Here is a 15,434-nt window from a genome sequence, read left to right as displayed (position 1 = left end):
TTTGGTCGAATCTGAAGTTATCCCCTTCAATAAATCACCCTTACAAAACGACACCATTCAATGTGAAGCATTCCATTCTGCTCGTTTATAGTTATTCAATCTCAGAATTGTTTATAGTTTACAGTGTCGCTGTATAATGGGACATAACGAAGAGGAGAGGGTTTTAAATGGTTCAGGTTACCAGTTTGACCCGGTTGGAGTTTTGGGTATCAGTCTGCTGTTGTTGTAGCAGTGTGTTTTTGGTTTTGGTGGCAGGCTGCAGTTCTGTTTATTGCGCCTCTTGCTCGTCTTGAGCTAGGTAGTGTTTCAAATAATATTTAGCCGTTTCAAAAAAGAAGAAAATCACTGTACTAGCAGAGAAAAGTAATAAAAATATTAACCACTAAAAAAGACAGCAAATAACAGCAATGAATCAAAGTCACTCACACCACATCTAACCAACATAACTAGGCAACACTAGGACATGCTAAAAGACCACTAAGATAGCAAGGCTAACATAACCATAATGACACAACATTCTCCATTCACCACCATATCAAAATACCAAACAGAGAGAGCTAAACAAACTCAAAACAACCTACTAACTGTCATACAGCCACAGTGCAGCCAGCAATGATAATAAAATGCAATTGCAATTGCAAAACCAATTATAGCAGAACAAGCGTGGGAACCGAAAGATGGCTGAAAAACAGAAAGTCCAGTCTGAATTCATTGAAAAAATGAGCATTCCTCCTACGACTGAGGTTGAATCTGATCTGAAAAGACCTACAGAAATAACAAGCCAAAATAATTAATTGATTGAAGAAAAAATCCAAAACTTGACAACTACCAAGTTCAACAAATCTGAAAAAATAAAATGTAAAAAAACATACAATGTTAACAAAGTCAAGGCAAACAAACAATAGTTAGAATCCAACCAGTATTGTGTCTAGTATTAAGAACACACATGTAAGCCATATTTAGATATATCAATAACAAAATACATACGTGCCATTTGGAAATACAACGAAACCCCCCTTAGCAAGTATAATTGATTTCTTAAAACAAAAAGTTTTAAATGAATTCATAGTATTAGAACCCCCTAAGCTTGACATTTTTAGGCTTGTATCTTAAGTCTCACTGCTTATACAAAGAACCACAACCTTAAACAAACAGTGGCTTAATTTGAATAGCAAAATTACAATAAATGCAGCCATCAAAAGACTATCATATAACTGCAATTTAACATGAAATAATATAATTCAGAGTCAAATAAGGCATAATAGTGAACAATTTTATCTGTAAAAAGTAATGACCAACACAACCTTATTCAAATTATTACTACACTATATAGTCAGCCAATACATCAGATTCTTCTATCAATACATATTCCATTAGTCACTACTAAGAGGATATAAATAATGTACATCCAAAAAATGGCTTTGAAGTTAAACTCATAAACTAAGTTCTCATCTTTATTTTTCACTTTAATTCTATATTCACATTCTGCGGTGCACAAGATGAAGACCGAGACTTATGTTCTGCACGGTTTAGCATATGTAAGCTTCAATTCATCTCTAAGCTAAAAGGTGTGTAAAAGGTCTCCATTTTATACCCTCTTTTTGATGCTGTGGTTATCCAATTCTCCCTACGGATAGCTTTTATTAGCTTTTGATACCTCATACCTCTACATGCTACCTTGAATAGAGTTTGCGGTCTGATCAACATCAACATTTCCTAGTATCACACTTTCTTTGACCATTCAGTTGATCAGCCCCAATAACGTGTAATCGGGGCAGTCCAAAACCATAACGACGGTACAAATTTGTTTTGATTCTATAAGTTACAATGTTCTCATCCATGTATTTCTTTCCTATTCACAGCCCCATTGGACCAAACTACTCTAACACAAAATATAACCACTTAGCTAACTATAGATATTTACATAAGCAATTTAAATCCTTTGCATATTTATTCTAGAGGCATATAATACTTTAAAATGCAACTATATAAAGATTTGTGTCTCATGAATCAACATTTCACCCTTTAGAGTATTTCATCACTAATTTATCCCAACCCCTCCAAATCAAGAATCAACAAAACAAAAAAACAAAAAATAAAAAAGTGTCAATGTCCTTCAGAATAAGAAGGGATGACTTGCGGTTGATGATACAAAATAACTGAAAACAAATCAAATACCCTTTTCCACCTGGAGGATCAAGTAATGAAAATGGGGGCAATACATAACTATAAGATAACTATCCATTTACAATTCTACACTTTGGTACATTGTTTACTATAATTCATTGGTTATTTGCACATGTTGTAGTCTAAAAAATAGTTCACACCATCAGATTCAGAGGGAAAATTGACTAGGTTGAAAGTGAAGAAATCCAATTTGTCAAAAGGCTACATCTAGTATTATATAATTTATGTTGAGTCTAGTGAAGCAGCAGACAAAAGAAAAAATTGTCGGCGGTACAGAAGATTGGATCAGAGAGAAGACGTTACAAGGGAGTAAAAAACCTCAGCACTATTGGATTTGATAGATGTGAATAATAAAATGAATGGATGAGATCATTCAACTTTGCGTCTTTTTTTTACAAGTTCTACAACAATTATCTTCTTCAAAAACTGACATCACGATAGTATTATATGACATATTCAGTTCAGTTCATAATGCATTGTGCAAGATTTGAAGCAACATTAAAAAATTTGTGCAACACTAAGCAGGCATTATTACATCTAATTGATAACGCAAATCTTAGAAAATGAAATGACAAACCTTTTAATGCAATTCATGATTGTGAACTATTTAAAATATAGTGCAAGATGTGAGAGAATCAACAACTAAAATTAACCAAACTATTGAAAATAAAAAGAAATGTTCAGCCTATAGAATCCATCAACCATTGATTAACAATGATCTACCAAGAATCAAAACAGGCATAACATATAAATAACAGAAACAAAAACTAATCATATATATGTTGAATCCATGCTTAAGGTGATATGAGACTCTCAATGTAGACAACTGCGTCTGTATGCTCATAGGAGTTTTGAAACTCAGGAATATTCAAAATGCCAGTTTTGGAGTCATAAACAACCAACTTGATATCGTCAAGTGTCGCATCATGATAATTATCAAACTGCTCACATTTCACCAACAGTTGGTCATCCTCTGAAATATATAAAGCAGTATTGGCTAATAAATCCTGATCTTGCAAACAATCTGTATATAACAGTTCGTCAGGAATACTGTAACATTTAGTCCAAGACTCTTGATTTCCATACTCCTTCATAATCCAAACATCCCAATATTCATCACGATTTGCAAAGACACACAAGCTATCCCTCACCACACCCAATTCCCATGAATTAATCTCATCTCCGAAATCAGGTAAACAAATCTCTTGACATGATTCCTTCTCTAAATCAAGAGAAATAATGACATCCCATGAAAACCAATTAACAGTGCCACACACAAATATCCCCGGGCCATGCTTGGTGTAACATGGGATGTCCTCTATCTTTCTCCAATAATCAGTCCCAAGAGTATTAACATAAACTTCAATTTTTTCAGAAACAGCAATGAGCTTATAATTATCAATGAAATGATCATATCCAAAGCTTATTGATGTCCAGCATTTGTCACTTTCCAAAGGAGGCAATAACTTAAATTTTGTAATGGAAGGGTTCCACAAGAAATAAGAACCATCTCTGAGCTTACCACAAAACATGCCATCGCAAGAGCACATCAGACGCACGACATGATTTCCATTTGTGAGAGTAATAGGAATGTGTAGTTGTGTTTGTGTAAAAACTGCAGAAGTAGAAAAAGGCGAAGGGATTGGAGAATCATACATAACTAACTCCTCATCTCTACGCGTGGAAGGATTATAATTTGTTAGCATGATGTGGCGGCGCTTGGTTGACATACGAAGATGCTTCTTCGCGAAATTGGGATCAGAAATAAGAGAATTGAAGGACTTACAGACGCATCGGAGTTGTCCGAGTGATTTGACCGGAAGCCTGCAGAGAATCTCAGGCAAAAGATCAGAAGGAATAGTTGGAAGCTCCAGCGGTGGGTATGTTAGGGTTCCGGCGACCAATCGCTGCCTCTGAATGTTGGTTGTTTCCTGCGTGAGTGACTGAGAACAAACGACATTACTCCCGGAAATTTGATACATCGGAACCGGAACCTGCACCGAACCGGATACACCAGGTGGATTGGAATTAGGGTTTGTAGGGATGGGGATTGGTGACGGTGTTGGAGATTGCCATTGCGATTGAGATGATTGAGGAACTGGATCGGGTGGATTAGGGATTGGGTTAGGAGGTGAAGGTTCTGAATTGGGTTGTAGGGTTGCGGGAGAAGATGAATCCGCCATTGTTGGTTGAAGATGAATGAGTTTAAAGAAAGTGGAAGTTTATTGAAGAGTGTTAAGAAATTTTAAGAGTGAAAGGTGAATTAGGTATTTTGGTTTGAGATGGTTCGTTCCTTGTCTTTGTGTGACCTAGATTCGGTTTGAGTTTGAGCTTTTGACTAGCATCACAACCGTAGTTCCCTGAGACCCTTTAAATGGACTCCATGTGACACATCACTTGTTTATAATTTTTTAATAAAAATACATATTAACACTCAACGACTCCAATGATAATACACTAGGAAGGACCCTCAATGAAAAGTACTTAAATATGTCTCACTATCTTTACATATTAAACAAAAATAATTTATCTATTGCTTATTTTTACAAGTGGGATCAAGTAGTACACATTTTATTACTTATTTATGCAAGTGGGACGAAGTAGTACACATTTTATTATTTTTTTAAACATGGGACCCGTTAGTTACTCAGGAGAGAGAGGGTCCTTACATAGTTGTCCGTTCCTTAACGGGGACTCAATTTTTCTTTCTCCAATGGAGGGTCCTTAATGAGGAGTGGTCCTTGTTAAGTAAGGACCCCCCATTTGTTCTCTCAAAAATTTATTACTTACTTTATTTTTGTAATAGGTTTGATTTTTTTTTTTAAAGGCTAAGAATGTGTTAATAAACTAAAGTAAGCCCTCTAACCAAAGTGTATCTTAGAAAATTAATAATCCACCATCTTTGAAGACAATAAAGGATTTAGCCTTCTAGTAAAATAATCAAAATCGAACAAGATGTGGTATGATTTTTGCCATAAAAAAGTCTAGAGTCTAAGCTCTTCAGATAAAGATTGAAGAAGATTTTCCTTGTGATGGAAAATCCTTCCATTTCGCTCATTCCATATGATGCAAATCACAAAGATTTAGATAATATTAAAAGCCAAGTGAGAATTTTTGAAAAACCCCACACAAGTTCAACATCAGTCAAGTTATTTAAGCACTTTTGACTGTGTACTGCTGGATAGAATGAAGTTTCTAAACACAACGATCTGCAACCTCAACCTGTAAACACAATAATAGTCAATTGATCCACACCCGCCCCACCAACTCCTTCTCCCCACACAAGTAGCCTCCTTCTTCAATTCCAAGTCTTACCATTAGTTTTGTAATTTAACTATTTAATATTTATTAATGTATCTAACCAATGAATTATTGATTAAATCGTTTAATTTATAATATTTTAATATGATAACAATAACATGTCATAAGAAAAAGTTATTTGATATATAACGCACATATTTGTAAAAAAACAAAGACTCAAATTGGTAAAAAATAATAATTAAAAGACTAAGAATTGAAGCAACCGTTTGAAATCCGATCTTCTCATTCAAAATTGTCTCATTCTCTCTCCTTCTTCAATTCTTAACCATTGAATCAATCAAAGAGTAAATAAATTAAAAATGACCAACTCTATGATGCATGAATGAAACAAATCTAACATCATACACAATTTAGTTTATAACAATGAATCAATAAAATTTATTATTAAATAAAATATGATGTGACTTTTTAGTCTAATAAAAAAACATTATGTATGATACAAGACATGTTAGCCAAAATCATTAGAAATATATTTAACGAGGTAATAATCATTTTGATTTTTAAATGTGTAATGAGTAACTACAATAATCTCTCAATATATCGAAATTCTAAAATAGTCTTTGATTGTGCACTTTATAAGTTAAAATTGTCTCTGACATTAAAATAGTCTCTCATTGCTAGCATCCACAAATGGTAGTTCCCTAACAAGGACTCATTAAATGGACCCCACGTGACACATCACTTATTTATAATTTTTTAATAAAAGTATCTATTAAGGACTCAATGACTCCAATGACAATACACTAAGGACTCCAATGAAAAATACTTAAATATGTCCCATTATCTTTACATACTCCCTCCGTCCCATATTACTTGACCTAGTTGACTCTGTCACATATGCCAATGCACAATTTTAAACTTAAATTTCTTTAATAATCTAGTAGAAAAAATTACGAAAATTTGATATTTTGAAAATATTAATCGAGACGAATCTAACAACATCTTATATGCTATATTTTGTTTTTATATATTAATAGAAAAATAGAGTCAAAGCATGTTACATGAATAGTGCAAATATTCTAAATAGGTCAAGTAATATGGGACGGAGGGAGTATTAAACAAAAATAATTTATCTATTAATCATTTTTATAAGTGGGACCAAGTAGTACACATTTTATTACTTCTTTATGCAAGTGGGACCAAGCAGTACACATTTTATTACTTTTTTAAACGTGGGGCCCGTTAGTTACCCAGGAGAGAGAAGGTTCTTATATAGTTGCTCGTTCCTTAACGGGGACTCAATTTTTCTTCCTCCAATGGAGGGTCCTTAATAGGGAGTGGTCCTTGTTAAGTAAGGACCCTCCATTGAAGATGCTCTAACATGAATTATTTTTATATAGAAACATATATGACATAATACTTATAGGATTCATATGACGATAAATAAATATATCGAGGAACCAATATGAGACATTTTAATGTAAATAACTATTACGACTCCTCATTTATACATTCAAAAAGAAAATGATTTCTCTTATCCTTATACTTAACCCTTTTTAAATGTCCCGCCTTTATTTGGTTGAATTTGATTAAGGCGGGAGAAGAGAAAAATTAGAAGATTCACAACACTACTTATCCCAAATCTTGTTGAAGAATATAAACGAAACCGATAAACATGATTGAAACGAGAAAGAAAGAAGCATGAGTAGTCGAAAAGGTGACATAGTTTGGGCAAGAGAAATTCACTTCCCTCATAACAACAACAACAACGATTGGTCTCCGGCTTTGGTCACATCTTCCAGCCACCTCGGCATCTCACTCTCATTCGTCGAATCTGAGGTTATTCCTTTCGATGAATTTCCCTTTCCTAACGACATCTTTCAATGTGAAGCGTTCCGTTCTGCACTTAGGTTATTTGGTCTCAGAATTGTTTCGAGTATGCGGTGTCTTTGTATAACGGGTCATAACGAAGAGGAGAGGGTTTTACATGGATCGGGCTATCAGCTTGACCCGATTGGAGTTTTGGGTTTTGTTCTTGATGCTGCTGTTTTGCCTTGTGTTGAGGCTTCTTGTGCTGTTGATGCTGTTAAAGTTGTTGCTCAAATTCATGCTTTTCGTGAGTACTCTACCATTCACCAGAAGAAACTCTACAAAGAAGCTACAACATTAGGTACTTTGTTTTTAATCTTTTTAATCTTTTGGTTGCTACTTTTCCCACGTAATCTCTATAGCACTGACGCTTTTAATCGACAAGTGTAAGTGTCCTACACTGACACGACACAACATACGTTACATTCAATTATGTCACTTTCTCAAATGTCAATATGTTTAGTGTGTATCGGGGTAATTATTGGGAATTTTGGTAGAATATTGCAATGCAAACTCAATGTGATTACACTGATTACATAAGATAAGAAATATTTTAATTGTAATTGTGAGAAAAAATTCGGGTAATTATTTATTATTATGGAAAACAGGGTAGAAATTTGTCTACAGGCATCTGTGGAGAAGACATGTAGAAGCATGATAAGAGTTTAACAACATGTGGTTGTTACAAAGTGATAAGAGCCTAAGGAGTTTGGCACTTTAAACAAGTGGTCATGGATTCAAATTTTGACTCTTATACATGGAGAAAACTTAATTGCGAGAGAAAATTTACTATGTGTCCAACATGTTTTCTGTCATTGATTAATTACATACTAAAGTACTTAGCACTACTAAACGGATTCAACGGATTCAGAGGGTATCATCACCCGTTCCAAAAAGGGTATTTCAAAACCAAAAGTTCTAGAACCTTAGTTGTCTAAAGAATGTCTTCTTTTGCTCCTGTGTAAAAGGGTTTCAGCAGGAAAAAGAAGAATAGGTTTCAACAAGCTAACGGTACAAACACAAATGGAATTCGAACTCGTTCTCAAAAGGAGGTTTCCAAAGACAGTTTTTGCTAGCTTAGGTTCTGTTTTGATAGTTGGTCTGTTGTGGCAATACTTGTCTTTCTTTCTTTTGTGCAATTTTTGCACTCTGGCTGTATAAGGGTTCAAGCCCTCTCTTGAATTTTAATGCTTTCTTTTGCCTTATCAAAAAAAACTTAGTACTACTAAACAACAATGGATACTTCGTAAAGTTAATAAAATAGAGTATAGTTGGATTTTTCTTACAAAAACTCTAGGTTGGATTATTAAAATGTAATATTAGAAAAACTTATAAGTTGAATGATATTATGACAGAACTAAAATATACAACTGTGCATACATTACTACACAGAAAAATAAGAAACACAGATTAGATATAGAGATGGAGTTCGAATTCCATTTGGTTGTAAGTGTCCTACTCGGGAACCATTTCAGTGAAATCATCTTATCATGTCAAAAAGGCACTGGTAAAGCACTGAGTCGTAGGACAAGGATGCAGAAGAAAGATGGAGGGAGATTATTCTCTTGTGTAGTAATGCAGAGGTATGTTCATGTGGTGCAACAGTGTATCATGAGCGAACATGATTGTTCGACAGTGTCTGTTCACTGAGGCCACCGGGTCATCGCTGAAAGAGTGATCAATACTGTCTTCACGAGTAGGATGGGAATGATGGCAAGGGTGGGTTTGGTTGGCAGGGAAGTATTGAGGTGGAGCAAAGAAGTAGAACCATACGGTGACATGTTCTTGTTTAACAATTTTTTGGGCCCAACTTTTCCTTTTTATCAAACTTGATCACACGGGCTTAAATTTGTGATATTGAGGTTGAATGAGTCCACACAATTTCAACCGAGTTTTCCCAAAACTGAGTATGTATGTGATTCAATTCAACTAGATTTTCCTACCTAGAAACATATAATGGACTAGTTTACTAGTCCACTTGTGAGTTTGTTAACCATGCTTGTGACGATCATCCATAATTTGAAATGGAAAATATATTATACTATAAGATTTTAATTTGTCAATATTTACCATTTTCTTGACATAATTAAGCTTCTAGTCTCATTCCTATGTTGAATAGCATCTTGATATTAAAAACTTATGGTGTTTATCATTAGGTGATAATGTGAAGCAGCATCAATGTTCCTCTTTGAGTCAGAAGCTACTCTCAGTTACTCGAGAATCTATGGCGATAGAACCCACGGAAAAATATCAGGTCATATCTGACCTAGGGCAGAAAAACATGACCATTGGTGCTATAAGAAGATTGAAGCCAACAGTTCCTGATTTGGAAGGACATTCTCTACAGTTGTTTCAGAATAAACTTTTGATTATTCCAGAGGTTCCAACTACCAGTGGTAAAGCTGAACTCTTTATGCATTCTCCTGCCTTAAGCCCATTCCACATTTGGGGAAAGAATCTAAAATTTGAAAGGAAGAACCGTCCGAGATTTAAAAATATATTAGAGCATGGAATGTTTGATATCTGCTTTGAAAATTGTTCTAGTATGAGTGAAGCTCATTTTTCTACCGCTTCCGACTTCAAGTCTCATTTGGTCGATTATATAGGTGAAAGAGGAGACAATGTACCAAGGCTTTTCTCTAGGTTGCCTGACATAGAAACCACTATATGCCTCAACAGAAAAAGAAAGCGACCAGATAAACATGCTTTATGTCCTCAAATTCGCAGAGCTCAAGAAAATGAAGGGTTTGCATGCATCTCAAGAAATACCAGACCTAGGATCTCACACATCAGTATTCTTGAACCAGAAGAAAGTATTCAAAAAGACAATCAGGCCTGCATACACTTTTCTGAAACTAGCATAAACTTCAGTGACGAGTCCCGTAAAGTGGATATCGAAAGATGTCAAAAATTGACGTTCCAGCAGTCTTTTACATGTGAATCATCTCCCAGTTTAGTGTTTGGCTTCCATTTTGATAGTCATGAGGCTAATGCCAGTGCAGCAAAAGTTAAATCTGTATTAAGATCCAACTCTTCTGTTTACGAGGAGAGGCTGCAAAGTTGTGATGGTGATAAAAGTATGACACCTCTAAAGCCAAAAGAGTCAGCAAGAATAAAATCACTTTCTGGGAATCGTTCGTTAGAGGGTATAAATTCCTATCAATATGCTGCCTCTTGTTCACTATTTGATTTGATTTAAATGTTGGAGCGCAACCAAAAACACATGTTCCCATTTGTTCTACATTTCTGAACATGAAGTTCCCCAAGAATTTCAACCTACCATCAAAGGAACAGTTAATAAAGAAGTTCAGTATATTTGGCTCTGTAGATTCTTCAAACATAAGTGTCTTTTGTTACACCGGCTCAGCTCAGGTGGCTTTTTTCGAAGAAAGTGATGCAGTTGCTATATTGATATGCCAAAAGGAAGGTCTGGTTTGGTGATGCTGGTATCCGGTTTTGGCTAGATCCTTTTGAACATAAACGAAGAAAGTTGAAGCATTTATATCATGTGCATCTGATAGGAACCTGAAAGTTCAAAGTGGGGAATATGGATAGAGAGTAAAAGTTAGTTAATGTGGTGGCACTAATTGTTATGTGAATGGGGAGATGAAAGGGGAATTAAATCATCCATTCAGAATAATTAATAAAGTGACATTGATTGTCATGTGAATGGGGTTATAAAAGAGAGGAAAAGGGAAGTGAATCAGGCATTGAGAATTATTGTTAAGAGTTTGTTAGGAGAGTTTCTCTCTGGTCTAGGAGCTTAGCTCTGGTAGGAGTTCTCTGAACTCTGGGTTATCCTTTCCATTTCCTGTTTTCATCTTTGTAAGAGCTTTGAGCTCATCATTTTCCAGTTAAATAAATACAATTTTACCTTCAAATTTTGGGGTTCTATCAATGGTCCGACCTACCGGATTATCGAGAGGAGCTAGTGAAGATCTGAAAATGTCCAAATGTCTCGATCTGTGGGAATTGGAGGCGCTTGAAAATGTCTGGAATCAAGCTTTTGAGAAATTTAGTGAATCTGTGTTTACAGAGTTTGCTAAATTGCGAGAAGGTGTTTGCTCACTCCCTTCCATTAAAGATTCAGTTTCTGGATCTCAGATCGTGATAAAGAAGAATGAAACAGATCACGATGGAATTGGGATTGATGTTCAAACTCTCTGTACCGTTGTGGCAAGAAAAGAAGGAATGGTCGTGTCTGGTTCGTACATCGCAGCATCGATGCCGGAGAAGACACAAATCGTGAACCACATTTTACGACCAGGAGCAGAAGTATTAACGAAGAATACAACGAAACAGGACAAAGGAGGTTCAGTTGTAACTTTGGGGATGAAGAAGGCATCACGAAATCCGACTCTGTTGAAGGAGGAGGATGAGAGATTACGAAAGAGGCAAGTGATGCATCCTTCTGTTACATTCACACCCCCACCAAAACCACCAGATGTTGAACCGCCACCAACAGTGGTCGGAATGCCGTCAACAGTGATTGCTGTTAAAGACCCTCTTTGTGTGAAGAAATTTAAAGACCTGATGTGGATGAGAAAGAAATACATAGGGGTAAAAGGGTCAATTTATGAGTCGAGTATCTTTAACCTAATGGGCCAGGCCCAAACTATTAATTTGTTGGAAGATAATTTTAGAACATGGGCTGAAATAGAGACAAGGGAGCTAGTCCAATGGGAGACATGGAAGAAGGTACATGTGCACAGTTTTTGCTTGAATGCTCATACATTCAAAGTCCTCAGAAGAGGTTTTGAAATTGGGGACAATAAAGCATTAATTTCAGAACCACTCCAAATTCTTGATGATGAAGAATTTGGTATAAAAGCCGGACATCATGGAAACCCTGTTATGGGAAGTCTCTTGGCCAGTACCATCGTAGTGACCAGTGGTGGTTGTGAAATCCCTTGGCGTGTACCTAGTGGTGATGTTGGCAATAGAAATGGAAAATTGATAACATATGATTGGATTACCACATTACTTCTAGTGTATATGAAGACATGTAATCAGGGGTTGGCGAAAAGTACAAATTTAGCACTTGATGTTCATAATATGGTGCAAAATGTTTCTATATTGACATATCAAAATCATTCAGGAAAGATTTGGGTGCAGCTGCTGTCCAACTATAGTGTGCAAAACAAACCGCTTCCTATTTGTCTCTCAAGTGAATTAAAAGACCTCCTCGTATTAAGAAGAGTAATGGAAATCACTTCCAACCTTGAGGACAAGGTTGTTATAAGAAGGTGGCATTGATAGGAACCTGAAAGTTCAAAGTGGGGAATATGGATAGAGAGTAAAAGTTAGTTAATGTGGTGGCACTAATTGTTATGTGAATGGGGAGATGAAAGGGGAATTAAATCATCCATTCAGAATAATTAATAAAGTGACATTGATTGTCATGTGAATGGGGTTATAAAAGAGAGGAAAAGGGAAGTGAATCAGGCATTGAGAATTATTGTTAAGAGTTTGTTAGGAGAGTTTCTCTCTGGTCTAGGAGCTTAGCTCTGGTAGGAGTTCTCTGAACTCTGGGTTATCCTTTCCATTTCCTGTTTTCATCTTTGTAAGAGCTTTGAGCTCATCATTTTCCAGTTAAATAAATACAATTTTACCTTCAAATTTTGGGGTTCTATCAGCATCCCTCAGCAAAACGAATAGGATCACCTCTGAAATCATGTCTGAAAAAATCCAATTCCTTGAAACAGGAAAACAGAAAGAAACATTATAGGGTAAGATTTACAATAGAAACTTAGTTTGTACCAATTTGTTGTTTTAAGCATGTTGTATGCTATTTACAATAGAAATATTTATTCCTTTTTTACTATGGATAATGAATGCCAACAACTTTATTTAATATCATGTAAGTACTCAAAAACTTCTAGTTTTCAAAGTTACCAAACAAACCGTGCAAATAATACTTTAATTTACTAAGAATTTTGAAAGCCAGAAGCCTCTTTTAATATCATGCATTTCCAAAGTTCATCCATTCTTGTGTTTGAGTTTCAATCTGCAAATGTTCAATGCAGCTCAACTTAAAAGAACTATGCAGCCTATGAACCTTGGTTCCTTGGAGTTAAAAATTTCTTAAAGTCACAGCATTATGTTCATCTAATCCATTGAATAGAGATCTGAAAACTCAAATGAGTGTAGTGAGTGTTGACTGCACTGATTATAGGAAATCATTAGATCTATATCAATGGTCAAGGTCACGACTGTAGTGAGTGTTGAGTGCACAGATAATAGGTAATCGTTTTCTGTAGTTCAGTCAAGGATTACTTACTTTCACATTGAATGAATGTAAAACCAAACAAATCAAACAAGTACTCGTATAGATTAGTGAAACACTGTTATAAATGGTTGGTCGATACTTTGTGATTATGAAGTGTCTTCTACATTGATGCAGACATTTTAGATCATTTGTACTGATAGGAAAAAACCGAAAAACACATAAAAAGGATACTTAAATATGGCGACATATCATCATAATATTAACATCAAAATAGAACTCACTCAATATAAAGAGGGCAACTATATATGTGATTAATGAACAGATAAAATGTTGGAATTTAAGATACATACTGGTAGCCAAATGCAGGATATTGCTACTACGAATGCCATAGCTGATACAATGAAGCACGGCAAAAAGTATGGAATCCTATAGGGTGGTTTAAGTTTTGACAAATCAAACTTAGTACAACAGCAACGAAAAACATAATAGATGGTTAGAGTTTGTTATAAGATGAAAAATATCCACTTATCCCAAAAGGAATCATTTGGAAATATATTTGGATATCTGTACTAGCTGTGAAACAAAATTTGACAAACTATTAGAGAAACAAGTGACAAATGCTTTGTATTCATTTTCTTTTCCCAATTTGAAATAAAGTATTAATAAGGTGTCAAATTCTGACTTTTCATCTTCAAAAACGAATTAGTAGTGTTAATAAGGTGTGCATTTTGAAAAAAAATATAATAAATGTAACGAGTATTTTGAAATAGAGCTTATATTTAGGGACGAGTTTTTCGAAAGAAACGAAAGTTTATATTTAGATATATCAAGGTAGTACCTAAATTTTGGGACACAAATAGAATGACAACTCATGTCTTGCAATACAAGTTATCTTACATCCATGTTAAAAATCCATTACTTTTTCGGAAGTATTTTATCCCAGAAAGAAAAAACAAAATACTACCTGAGCCAAATAACCTCCCAATGCTGGTCCAAAGACCAAAACCTACTCCCCAAGCAGCTGCAACCTGAAATCAAATTATAGTTTGAATCATTACAATAATGGTGATGTGCTATGAAGTACGAACACTCCTCGGATTAGACATGTCATGGTGTCGGATTATAAGCTCTTTTTTTTATCTACCATATAATTCATATCCACTGTAATTTTATTTGATAGATTGTTCAACACTAAATGTGGCCACGAGGTAATCAATGCCACTTATCCAAGACTGTTATGCCAATAAGGTAGAACCTTTTACCAACTAATTTATGGATATGTCTCAAAATGGGGTATAACTATGCCAATGGCGTATCCAGGACCCCATGTTAGGAGTGCAATTTTTTTTACTTCGTTGGTAATCCAATTGTCCCTATTTTAGAAGGAGTAATGATATTTGAACAACTATTTTGGTACAACTTTTGGGACAACCTTGTTCTCTCTTCTTATTGGTCAACAACAATAGAGAGAAAAAGGAAAAGAGAAAATAAGAATCTAATGTGAGTATTGAAGAGAAAATTGTTCAAAAGTTGTACCAAAATGATTGTACAAATATCATTTCGGTGCCTCTGTAAGTTTTTCAATTCTTTAATTTCTGATCCTAAATTCGTAAAGAAACATCTTCAATTGTCAACCAAGCACCACCATCTCATGCTATCAGATGTTTATGATGAGTTAGATATGTATGATTCTCTAATAGCTTCGGTTTTTTCTACTTCTACTGTTGTTCCACAGACACAACTTTACTTTCCCAGTACTCTCACAAACGAACATAATTTCCCGAAGGTAGTGTGTTCTTGCGATGGCATCTTTTATGGTTATCTCGATGTTGGTTCTTATTTTTTGTGGAACCCTTCCATTAGAACATTTAAGTTATTGCCTCGTTTG

The 15,434-nt window shown here is 35.1% G+C and overlaps 2 protein-coding genes across 3 annotated transcripts; one reads left to right on the top strand and one right to left on the bottom strand.

Annotated features, from left to right (window-relative positions):
• Nucleotides 1-684: 684 nt before the first annotated feature.
• On the bottom strand, nt 685-4,534 carry LOC146936067 (F-box/kelch-repeat protein At3g23880-like). 2 transcript variants are annotated; one of them, XM_085751077.1, is made up of 2 exons: nt 3,974-4,534; nt 685-3,802 (listed from the first exon to the last, which is right to left on the bottom strand). In XM_085751077.1, the coding sequence occupies exons 1-2, from the start codon at nt 4,368-4,370 to the stop codon at nt 2,982-2,984; spliced, it is 1,218 nt and encodes a 405-aa protein (XP_085607203.1). In that variant the 5' UTR covers nt 4,371-4,534; the 3' UTR covers nt 685-2,981. The 2 variants fall into 2 exon arrangements, with proteins under 2 accessions (XP_085607203.1, XP_085607202.1); XM_085751076.1 differs by having other exon boundaries at nt 685-4,532.
• A 2,396-nt stretch (nt 4,535-6,930) lies between these two features.
• LOC146936066 (uncharacterized) lies at nt 6,931-10,655 on the top strand. Its single transcript, XM_085751075.1, has 2 exons — nt 6,931-7,618; nt 9,474-10,655. Exons 1-2 carry the CDS (start codon nt 7,150-7,152, stop codon nt 10,514-10,516), a joined length of 1,512 nt encoding a protein of 503 aa, XP_085607201.1. The 5' UTR covers nt 6,931-7,149; the 3' UTR covers nt 10,517-10,655.
• The last annotated feature ends 4,779 nt before the right edge of the window (nt 10,656-15,434 follow it).

This window comes from Medicago sativa, chromosome 3 (genome assembly GCF_051527215.1).
Source record: "Medicago sativa cultivar Bolivia chromosome 3, Bolivia_mono, whole genome shotgun sequence".
Classification (NCBI taxonomy): domain Eukaryota; kingdom Viridiplantae; phylum Streptophyta; class Magnoliopsida; order Fabales; family Fabaceae; genus Medicago; species Medicago sativa.
This window is presented reverse-complemented; position numbering and strand designations above follow the sequence as displayed.

Coding starts and splice junctions, on each gene's coding strand:
- LOC146936067 (XM_085751076.1), bottom strand. CDS start 4,370: ATGGCGGATTCATCTTCTCCCGCAACCCTACAACCCAATTCAGAACCT.
- LOC146936066 (XM_085751075.1), top strand. CDS start 7,150: ATGAGTAGTCGAAAAGGTGACATAGTTTGGGCAAGAGAAATTCACTTC. Junction 7,619..9,473: donor CAAAGAAGCTACAACATTAG/GTACTTTGTTTT, acceptor GTTTATCATTAG/GTGATAATGTGAAGCAGCAT.